Source organism: Myotis nattereri (assembly GCF_964212035.1).
Source record: "Myotis nattereri genome assembly, chromosome: 2".
NCBI classification, from domain to species: domain Eukaryota; kingdom Metazoa; phylum Chordata; class Mammalia; order Chiroptera; family Vespertilionidae; genus Myotis; species Myotis nattereri.
In genome coordinates this window covers 134866224-134878337 of record NC_138076.1, presented here as the reverse complement: position 1 = coordinate 134878337, position 12114 = coordinate 134866224, and the positions used below count along the sequence as shown (strand labels likewise).

Here is a 12114-nt window from a genome sequence, read left to right as displayed (position 1 = left end):
GGAGGGCAGATTCCAAATGGTAAAACCCCACTGACTGCTTCAGTCTTAGGCATTAAGCTATAAAGAGGTTGGCGAGACTGGGCATCTGTTAATGGGGTGATGAAGCCTCTAGAGCCGTGGTTCTCAACTTTGGCTGCACATTAGAATCACCTGGAAATCTTTTTAAAATCCTGATTTCTGGGCCCCATCCTCCGGAAATTCTGTTTCTTTGTTGTGGGGTGGGGCCACAACATTAGTCACAAAAGTATAGGAAGGAATCACCTGGAACCAAAGAACCACTATTCATCAAGTAGTTGTTGAGCTTTCCCATCTCCAGATTAAAGAAGTTTACAGACCACTCTTCAATTGTCAATACTTTAGGTACCTCTGTTGATTATTTTAAGTCATTAGCTAATAAATGCCTAATTAAGTCAGAGTAGAAGCTCAGATATCTACATATGGTAGAGATGCTGCAATCTATATGCATCCAGATAAGCCTATTTATCTAAATACAAAGATAAAACCTAGAATTAGCCACTCCATGTTGACCTCAGACTGAAGGCTAATACATGAAGATTATCAAAGTGTAATGTTCAAGCTCTTAATGAGTTATTTAAAGAATTAAAATAAAAGTTAGAAGTATTTTAGGCATAAAGTCTTTAAAATAATAATAGTTTACTCATCTCCATAGAAAGGTGCCTAAAATCCTGCATTAATGACATAATTTGGGTGCTTCCTAGAATACTTTTGTATATGTTTTATTGATTTTTAGAGAGAGAAAGGGAGAGTGTTAGGAACATTAATGAGAGAGAAGCATCATCAACAGCTGCCTCCTGCATGCCCTCTACTGGGGATTAAGCCTGAAACCTGGGCATGTGCCCTGACCAGGAATTCAACCAGTGACCTCCTGGTGCATGGGTCAACAACACTCAACCACTAGCCACACTGGCAGGGCCCTAGAATACCTTTTGAAAGTATCTACAGGTAATGTAACCTTCTAAAATAAATTATTTACTTTTTGTTTTTCTGTAGCTTGAAGGCATTGAAAGGAAAAGCAAAAGAATAACAGATTTTTTAAAAATACCAATTAGAGGCCACAAAAAGTTACACATACTTTTTTCCCCTAAAGAAAAAACAGTGCATAGCATCTATTTGATTTTGAATCATTTGACATTTCCCCATTTTTATCAAATATATTCTTTATTTAAAATAATTCTCACATTAACAACTAATATTCAAGTGATATATTTAAAACAAAATTAATTTCCTTATTCATTCTGCCCTCTTGTTCTAATTAGGAATAAATTTTGGCATTTCCCTTAGCTTCATATTAAAGAAATCACTTGAAAATAGGAATCACACTTCCTTTTTGCTATTAGGACTCTTGCACACATCTTAAAAGATTATTCTTTGTATTTGCAATTCTAAAGAAGACAAAACAACACATTTACATGTCATGCAAAGAATATGTAATTTTCTTAAAAGTGGCTTTAAAAGATTTCTATCAAAAATATGCTCTGATATTGAGAAGCAATTAAGCAAAATTCTCATAATTCTGTGATCAGTTAAGTGAAAATAAAGCCTTTTAAACTTCTATTTCTCCCCCTAGTGGCAAGAGATAAAATTGCAGACGTATATATTTTACAGTTCTTTGCCAATTAATTAGACTTTATATAAAACTTTGCTCAAGTGAGTCATGTTTAATATTGTGTTATATGCAAATTTGTAAAGCAAAATAAAAGTAATAAAAGCATCAGCTATTATTAAATTCCTAAACATTAATTATATGAATGACTCTTTGCTAATTTAAATAATTATTGAATGTTTCAAATTAATTCCTTTCTTTAAGTTTAAGGCAAAATGGAGAAGCTAATCTCATAGACATATGCCATATAAATTAGCTCTTTGTAGAAATCAATTCAGATTTTTTTCTTGCTTGTTACCATATGATTGATATATTTAAAGAGTGAACAAGCCTGACACTTTTACCTTCAAATATTCACATTCTCGACAGCAGATGACTCCATGTATCCTGAAATACTTAATGCAAGAGGATTGCTTCACTCCAAAAGACATTTTGAGCAATTTTTGTAACAATGAAACAAATAAAGGCACTCTCTTAGAAATGTGACTTTGGTGAATGGTGGTTATTTAGGATTGTCTCATTTCTTGAAGTTCAGTCTCATTTTTATGACTATAAAAGGGAAAAAATGTAATATAATGGTGAAAACCAGTGAGAAGGAGATTATACAACGAATAGGATATAGCATCAAGGATGACAGAAAAAGAGGAAAATATCACAAAATAGCAATCAGTGATACAATAATGCATTTTCCCACCTGTTAACACATAATTTATAATTGGATTTTAAAACCATGCAATTGTTTTCCTAAGAAAAGTAATCAAAAGTCAGCATACATAATTAAATTATTCTCCCCGTTACTTATTATAAACAAACTTTTCTATTTGTTAGGAAAAAATATCCCATTCCAAAGGGTTACTAGTATTTTTTAATTGTTTCCTTAATCTAAATTATTTTGCTTAGCCCCAATATTACAACTGATTCTCTGCTGACCTTTTACCTTTTTCCTTCTTTTAGCATGTGTTATCTCAGACCTATATTAGTCTTGAAACCACAAAACACTGAAATGTTTTATCAGAGCTATCAGAAAAGAACCCTTACTCTTTAAGAACTTTCAAACCTAAAGAATCACTAATGTCAGTCATTCATCCTCGGATGTTCCTGGTACTAGAAATGACAGATCTCATGCTTCACAAAATCAAAATGACAACTTCTTGGAGTCCAGGCATGAGAGGAAATGGGGAAACAGTTGTGCTGAAAGTTCTTTTCTAGTATGTTCTCTTTGGAATTGCTTAGGAATGACTCCTCCTGTGTGTCAGAAATCTGGAGGAGCAGCTGCAATTAGGGGAGATGTCACTTTCAGAGGAGGGGGGCCACGGAGAAAAGGGGGAGGAAGTGGGGGAGGAATGGAGATGAAGGGAGGGCACATCCTGAAGAGATAAACCCTGTATGCTCTCATGACATCATCCTGCTGCATGCATGTATATATATAGGGGATGGTCCAAGCAACTCTCATACTTCAGTCACTTTCAGAATCAGCTGAAGGCAAGAGGAAGCACCACAGAGAGTCCCCCTTCAGCCTGTCTGACGTTTATGAGCTTGGCTGCCTAGGAATCTCGAGGAGATGATGGCAGGAATGAAAATCCAGCTGGTCTGCATGATCCTCCTGGCTTCCACCTCCTGGAGCCTGTGCTCAGGTAAGCTCAGCTGCATCTCCTAACTCCCCGAAGTGATTTCTTTTTCCTTTTTTTGTAGTGTGTTGCCACTTACGGTAATGTATCCAGGGAGGGGAGTTTCTCCCTTATTCTGGAATTGCTTTTTAGTGATAGAAGCTGCATATTTTCTTTCTCTGTCTTCATGATTATAAGAAAGAAAAGATTACTGTTTTTAAATCTGCAAGGCAATTAGAGGGATTTTAATGAAACACTTCAGGTCCTTCTTTGGAATATAATTACTAGAGAAAATAAAAAAAAAAAAACACCCTAAAACTTAAACTAGGCTGGTCACTATCTAATGAGAAGTACAGAAGCAGTGCCTGTCAAAGTGTGAAGCCTTCACGAAAACCCATGCCATTCAATTGCTTTGTCTGATTCTCAGTCATTCTCTTAGAAGGCAGGGGCTTCTCCCTCCCCCAAATGATGTGTCTTAAATGTGTGCATGCTAAGAAACAATGTGAAAATTGATGATTAATTAATAAATAAATGAAGCATTATTTGTAAACAATTATTTCTAGAAAAATACAAAAATATTCCAAATCCTTTTTGAGAATATACTTCACATAGTATTTTATGTGACAAATAATAGTCATCTTTTTAATTAATTCATTTTTTGCATGTCATTTAAGTTGGAAAATTGGCATTCTTATATTAATTAAAAGTATTTACCTAGAGTGTTTTGCATGTGATAATTAAGGAGAAGCCATGTATTTCTAAGTAATTATCAATAATTCATCTTAAAAATGAGATTTAAATTTAGAAAAATATCAAAACTATAGTGATTACAATATACTTCAATTAGTTTTTTAAATAATTAAATGGTCACATCAAAATGAAAAAGAAAACAGAGACTGAATGCTGGAAAAATAATTTAACCTGTCTTATACTTTTTATCTGATAGATATGACATTGAAATGTTTAATTTAAACTTCTATGATTTTATTTAAATTATGAAATTTAATCTAGCAGAAGATACAAATTATCAAAAATTGTAATTCTTTTGATTTTTAAAATACCTTGAACTCCTGAGTTTGTAAATTTTTTAATGAGATAAATACCACATTTTCTAAAGTTATGCTTTTATCTAATAATTGCAAGAGCTTAAAGGTATACTTAGAGCATGTGAGTAAAACTTGATTATTGATTAAATATTTCATTTATACAAATTTGAAAGTTCTTACTGTGATAAGCCAAAATTTATGGGGATTTCAGGATAAATTTTTCATGAATGCCTAAAGGGATTTTTATTTCTTTTGAAAAACAGATTGTGCCCCTAAAAATAATAGGAGAAAATGATCTCTGGTATAATTTAGTTCCTAGATACAATTTAACAAGTGGTTTCTCCAAGTGCCACACTTCTTAATAAGAGTGTATAGTGCAAAGAAGATAGAGTCTTTTTAAATTCTGCTTTGCTTTATGAGATACATGTCAGTGTGTTTGAATTAAGTCATCTTATTATAGTGTTCTTTAATTTTTTTTATTACCTTTCAGTATTTGTGTGTGTGTGTGTGTGTAGAATATTCATTAGTGGAAACTGGAAATGACAGTTTTTTTTTAAAATCAGAAATCCATTTTTAATGCTATCTTACATGTATTAATAGACAAAAGTGTTATTTAAGCAATTTTCCTTAATGGAGTGTTATAAAATTGCTAAGTATACATACTTGGATTTTCTTTTAAGTAGACAAACACAAATAATAGTCATTCTTTCATGTTTCACAGTATGTTTTGTAAAATAGCATCTCAAGTAAATCTGAATGTCCTATTTATTCTAAAATTATTAGTAAGCAATTCTCTTTGTTTTGTCTTTAAAAAGTCTGCACACACCTTTTCATGATGCTGCTTTTAAAAATATCAGTGTGCATACATTCTCTCTCTCTCTCTCTCTCTCTATATATATATATATATATATATATATATACATATATATATATATATATATACACACACACATATATGTAAACTATTGCTGGTGAACATTAACCAGTATATATGATGACGTTTCTAGTATATGATATAATCATTTCTTTTAATTTTGAGATTTAGAGATTAAATAACTCCAAATCATCAGTAGCCCTTTTGCCATATAATCATGTGCTTATTTTCTTAGAAGTCTTAGAAGTGCTTCTATTACTCTGGCTACCTCTTAGTCTAAAATAAAACTACAAAATATTTTTCTGACTACTATTTTAAGTAGAATGAATATATAGGAAAGAGCATGCATCTAAGAGTAATTTTTAAGAGATAAATCTAAAATCTGCAATATAATTATATGATATGTGATTATATAGTAAACATGTGGTTTTGATTTCACTCAGATTCAGAAGAGGAAATGAAAGCATTCGAAGCAGATTTATTGACCAATGTGCACACATCAAAGGTAAGTTTTTCTTTTTTTAAGCCATGGATTGGAAAACATAGGAACTCTCATTATAAACATGGTGTCCTTTTCCTATAGTAATAACTTCCCATAAAGGCTGAAATGTTCATTGGGAGGCATTTCCTTTTTCGGGGAACTTTTCCTTGAGTTCAAAGGAGTTAAGGGTGTTGATGTGACAGGGAAAGAAATTATAGTGGCAATCAATCAGTATATTGTAACTTTAATTAAATAGTCACATATTATTTATGTGGATGTGTACATGTATTTAAAGGAATCTTGTTTCCATTCCTACCAAATTGTGTGTGATGAAAGGTATATTGGCCTCAAGTTAAATACATAAATGAGAACTCAGTGACATTTTGCCTTTTTTTTTTTTATTATATTGGGGAAAGTAAAATGGAGTTCCTAAATTAAAAATGAAAGTTCATGACAATTCATGAAAGACATGTGGTAGAGTGTAAAGAGCAACAGAGTGGCAAACAGAAGCCTTGAGATTTAATCCTGCAGCTGTGACTTAGGAACTATTTGCTCTTAAGGAAGTGGGGGTTACCATTGCTTGCTTTCATTCATCTTTGATTTTGAAATGCTGTGGTTGGAGTTGTGACCTCCTAGACATTAACATTAAATTTGTGCCTGGATTTAAGTTCTTCCTATAACAGAAGTGTTACCTGTACCTGCTCATTGTTTTTACTGAATTAAGTAAAACTTTGTATACTGGGCCCTATTATTCCTCTCTTGGGGTCTTGAAAACAAGGTTCCTATTGGTAACCTGTACCCAGGAATAAAACTCAATTAGAATAGACCTGCCTATGTGCTACCACACTGTGTTGATATACCCAGTGTGCATCTGAACGTAGAGTTAGAGAACAGGGTTCCCATCCAACAGCTGTTTTCAAAGAAAATCAAATGCTGAGGTGAGGCATCACCTGGTGCAATCCCTGTTATAGCCCTGGGATGTTTGATAAGAAAGTTCCTGTCTAATTTCTGAAGCAATGCTCCAATTCAGGTCTTGTCATTCAAGTTTCTCTTCCCTAATTGGATGAGCATATTTTAGCTACAATGATCCTTACTGTATACATAGAATTATGTTTGCTGGTTTGGTATACTTTTATTAAGAAAGGTTCCCATAAGTACACCATTGAGTGTACTTGTACTTCTTAAAGTCTGATCTAATGGTAGCCAAGCTGAACATTATTCCACATATTTCTTTCATGTGTGATTCTGTGACTTGTCTGCTCACATTTCTTATTCAACATTAAAATTTACTTTTTTAAATTGGGATATTCAGCATTTTCTTTTTGAAGAGCTCTACCTTTGTTAAGAATATTAACACATTGTGCCAGCTTTTACATGATAGCTTGTTTTTGATTTTAGTTCAGGACGTTGATTTTCCAGAGAGATAATTTACACATTTATGTATTTAAATTATCTTCTTGTTTATGGATTCTGGTTTGGATATTTGTTTAATGATACCTTTCCAAGCTTATAAAATGCATTGTATATGTTTAAACAGTATTTTATTTATATCTGATCCATCCGGATATTTAGACTATAATATGTCAAGAAAAAATATTATTAGCTTTAAATCAAATTTTCTCACAGCCATACTGTCCCAAGGATTTCAAATAAAAACTGTGCTCTATGCTACACCGTCATATGTACTTGGATCTATTATTGAACATTATATTCTCTTCTGTTGAGTTTTATGTTTATTCATGCTCTATTAACTCACTCCTTTAATTCCTGAAGTTTTAAAATACATTTTAATATCTGATAAAGTAAGTTCCTCCTTATTACCATTATATTTTTCTAAATCTTTGTGGTTATACACACACATTCATACTTCCCAATTAACTTTATAATTATTTGACAAATAGCCTCTTCTAACTTCTAGCCTCCCCATATTTTCCAAATTGGAACTTTGATTTTCAGTTGGATTATATTTGGAGGATAATTCAGAGAGAATTGACACCTGAAATTATTGTTATTGAGTCTTTCCATCACAGCTTAGTAGTCATTCCATTTTTTATGTCATTTAGAAAAAAAAAGTGCTTTCTTTCATCTATGCTGTTTGAAATGTTTCTTAATTTTTACTAATTATGTCACATTTAGGTTCTCCTTTGTCCTTATGTTTTCTCATTGATTATAGTTGGCACCTGGGAGAGTGGTTGATTATGGTAATAATGGTAAAAGGCAAGATCTTGAGAATATTATAATTTTCAAATAAATTGGTGAGCTGTGATGCTGCCTATGGCATCTCAATGTGTGAAATAGATTAGTGGTCTCTCACTACTCTGATTGTCCAAATCTGTTAGTAACACCTTAGTTCCTGCTCCATTAGACTCTAAACTGGAGTGTAATTAAGAAGGAACGGTATATTTAATATCTTCACCTGTGCTGTGATATACATCTATATTTATATATTTCTACTTACTGTCATTTCTTTTTTTTCTTTCTTGCTTTGTTCATGTATGTGTGCAGTACTTATTGCAATTTTTTAAAATAGAGAATATGAGACTAGAGAATATTGGCATTATTCCACTTTGTGACATGAAGTGACAAAATTAAGGACAGTGTATTTATTAGACTAAAGTAACAATTAACTCTAAGCTATAGTAACTTAGTACAATATAAATTTGTTTCTTATTCATATAAGTTTTAAATGCAATATCTATTTTTTAAATTTCAGGTCAGTAAGGCAAGTGTTCCCTCTTGGAAAATGACTCTGCTGAGTCTTTGCAGCCTTATAAACAACCTGGACGGACAAGCTGAGGAAACAGGAGAGTTTCATGAAGAGGAGCTTGTTACAAGAAGGAAATTCCCCATTACCATGGATGACTTTAGCTTGGAAGCAATGCTGACAATATACCAGATCCGAAATATCTGTCACAGCAGGGCCTTTCAACACTGGGAGGTAAAACAAAAGCAAAATATACTAGTATACGTATATAATGAAGTTATCTCTCATTTGCAGCAATTTTTAAAATTCTGATCATTATCATAACAGCAAGACATTAATATAAAAAACGAATAAATCAACCTTGCTGGTTTGGCTCAATAGATAGAGCATCGGCCTGCAGACTGAAGCATCCCAAGTTCGATTCCAGTCAAGGGCACATGCCCGGGTTGTGGGCTCGATCCCCAGTAGGGGGCATGCAGGAGGCAGCCAATCAATGATTCTCATCATTGATGTTTCTAACTCTCTCTCTCCCTCTCCCTTCTTCTCTGAAATCAATAAAAATATCTTTAAATAAAGAATAAATCGTGTTGAAATTAACATTCTCTCAGATCTTCAAAGTGTCCTTCAAATATTTGGAGTTGAAAAAAATATTTTTTCCTTCAATCTTAAAAGGGGGCTATATATTAAGGCAGATTTAATCCAAACACTTAAATGGATGGTAGGTTTAGGCAAGTTTTGATAGTGGTTGTGGTAGCAGTGCCTAACTAATTTAGGCAATTCAAAATGTTTTCTTAGAAGCTCTAAGTTATGTGTGTTTATCTATAAACAAACACAAAACACAAAAAGTGCTATTAACATTTGAATAGATTAAGCAAATAAAACCAGAATGATAGGGATATATATATATATATATATATATATATATATATATATATATATTCATTCATAGATATGTTCCTATTTAATTGAATATGTGGATTTCAGGCATTCTTAGCAGTTAAACCATTATTAAGCATCACAATCTAAAGACATCATTACCATTTAAACAGAACTTCCACATATGTTAACTTCTGTGACTAAGTATGTTAGTTTGTATTCTCTCTATGATTGAGAAATGAATCTTTGGGATGGTTTTCTAGTCAAGCCAGAACATAACTTAATTGAACATAAAATCATGTTGATCTTTCAAGCCAAACTTATTTTACTAGATTGAAAAGTATTTGTTGTGATATATGATATATTTCAATAGCATTTTAATCTAAATTGAAGCCTGAAAAATACTCAAGGTTCTATTAGATGTGCTTCCTCCACTGGAGGTATTAGTGTGTGATCTTGACACATTAAAAAGGTCAGTTTGATGAACTAGGAAGAACACTGAAAAGTCGAGTTCCCATTCATTCTCAGCCACCTGATAGCCATCTCTTCTTGGACAAAACTCATTGTTTTGAACCTCATTCACATACGTCTTACTGTCTGAATTGTAAATTAGAGAAGTAGAAAAACACTCTGAAATGGAAGACTTCATGCATGTAAGTTTCATTCATATCCTGTCTGTCTTGCAGGCAATTCAGGAAGGTGTTCTTGATAACGGAAATGACAAAAATGAAAAGGAAGAAGTTATAAAGAGAAAAATTCCTTACATTCTGAAACGGCAACTATATAAGAATAAACCCAGAAGACCCTACATACTCAAAAGAGATTCTTACTACTACTGAGAAGTTAAATATTTTACTTCCATGTGAACATGACTCATCATTCTTTAATTAAATATCAAATTACATCTGTGTGAAAATGTCTCTTCTACAATTGTGGTTTATTTGATGTGATTTTCCTGATTAATAGAAATTGGACAAAATGTTTTCAAATAAATCTAGATCTTGAGCATGATATGTTGTGTATAGCTGAAGTAGATATTAATTAAGTTATAGATAGAATATTTTCTAATCTGGCAAAGCACTTAATGGGTTACTCAAGCAGTCAAAATGTTTGACATTTTAAACCAAATTGTGAGAGATTATAACATTTCCCTACAGCAAAGTCTAGCCTAAATATCATTAACTCCCCAAAAGTAACAGTATTGCTTTTGTTATTTGACTGAATGTTTTTGAGAGATAAACATGTTCTTTTCCAATATTCACCTCCTGAATCTCTCAGATATGGGGAAGTAATAGTGAAAATAGGATCATCTTAAAAGGATGATCAATGAACTATTGCTAATTATGCCTATCTTAATAAATAATTTTCAACTGAATTTGTTTTCCTGATAAATGAACTTATTAGCCAATAAAGAGAAAATAAGCCATAGGGACAACATGTTTTTCTGATACCTTTTTAATAAACATGTTTTTTATGGAATTTAGAGGGAGAGGGCTAAAAAGATAGAAACATAAATTGGCTGCCTCCTGCATGCCCTCTACTGAGGATCAAGCTCGAAGCCTGGGCATGTGCCCTGACCAGGAATCAATCCATGACCTCTTGATTCATGGGTCAATGCTCAACCCCTGAGCCAAACCGTGCAGGCTGAAGATTAAGTTCTATTAGAAGGGTTACAATTTATAGGCTTCCCCCACTATGATTTAGTAAATGATAACTACCTTTTTAACTTCATCAATAAATATGTGTGACTGATTTTTTTTTTTCTAATTGGGAGGGAATTTTTTAAGCAAAAGGAATACTGGAAATAAATCTTCATAAATTTTGTTTGAGACCATATTTATGGTGGGTCTCATAGCCTTCACGATCCTTACATTTCCCCATTAGTAGGGGCATCCTAGACTCTCACAGGTTCTAGGAAGAACTCTCCTCATAGCCTGCAACCTAGTCCATCTATGAAAGATATCAGGGAATAGGTTGCTCTGGGATTAAGACACGTTGAGAACTCCACATCCTTTGATGAGACTGTTCCTCCCCTAGCCTAAACCCCACTCAGTAGTATTTAAGAACAGCCCACTGATCTCTGGGTTTTTCTGTTAAAATCATGCCTTCTCACAACCACCAGCCCACCATCTTTACTATCCTATAAACTTCAACATTAAAAAGTGATGAAGTGTTGATCCTAATAAGGAAACTATTTTGTAGTGACTAGAGTGTGTGCTCTGAAGTCAGAATGCCCAGATTCAACTCCACTATTCACTAGTAACCTTGGACAATTTATTTAACTTGTTTATTCAACTGAAAAATGTGGAAAGTAAACGAGGAGTGGAGAAGGATATAAAGTAGTCCAATATGTGTAAAATGCTGAAAAAGTTGCCTGGAACATATTAATAGCTAGGTGTAAGTTTTTCTGGCCACTTTCATGCCATTTTTCCTTTTCCCTTACAAAACTATAGAGCATAATATAATTTCACATATTAACCTTCTGTGTTTAAAAACAAAAACAAAACACCTGCTGATCTCCTAATTAATTATTTGTTTCATTCATTATCCTTGAGGACTTCCACCTACTTGTAGAAGATCTATTCAATAATTTTCCTTCTCAGTCCCTTATATCTCCGCTTCTGATAATAAACACTTTATCCATTTCATCTCACCCAATCACTTCCACAGTCATATCACAGAACTTTTCACTACCAATATTCAGCCTCCCCAAAATTTCAATTCTTAAGCACTATACTCTGTAAACATCATATTTTGTTCTCAGTTCATATAATCTAACACTCTCACTCCAACATTTATGATCCCATTTAATCCATTGTCCCACCTTTTTTCACTCTTCACTTTCTACTCATGCCCTCACTTTGCTAGTTACTTGATCTAGATTCTATGGTCCAAATTAAAA

At 32.9% G+C, this 12114-nt stretch overlaps 1 protein-coding gene across 1 annotated transcript; it reads left to right on the top strand.

Annotated features, from left to right (window-relative positions):
• Window positions 1-2972: 2972 nt before the first annotated feature.
• NTS (neurotensin) lies at window positions 2973-10637 on the top strand. The gene is made up of 4 exons (XM_081084609.1): window positions 2973-3258; window positions 5595-5656; window positions 8346-8570; window positions 9899-10637. Exons 1-4 carry the CDS (start codon window positions 3186-3188, stop codon window positions 10049-10051), a joined length of 513 nt encoding a protein of 170 aa, XP_080940735.1. The 5' UTR covers window positions 2973-3185; the 3' UTR covers window positions 10052-10637.
• The last annotated feature ends 1477 nt before the right edge of the window (window positions 10638-12114 follow it).

Excerpts from the sequence above, each read along its gene's own strand:
- NTS (XM_081084609.1), top strand. The coding sequence starts at position 3,186 with ATGATGGCAGGAATGAAAATCCAGCTGGTCTGCATGATCCTCCTGGCT. Across the intron at positions 5,657-8,345 it reads CCAATGTGCACACATCAAAG|GTCAGTAAGGCAAGTGTTCC; the intron begins GTAAGTTTTTCT and ends TTTAAATTTCAG. Across the intron at positions 8,571-9,898 it reads GGGCCTTTCAACACTGGGAG|GCAATTCAGGAAGGTGTTCT; the intron begins GTAAAACAAAAG and ends TCTGTCTTGCAG.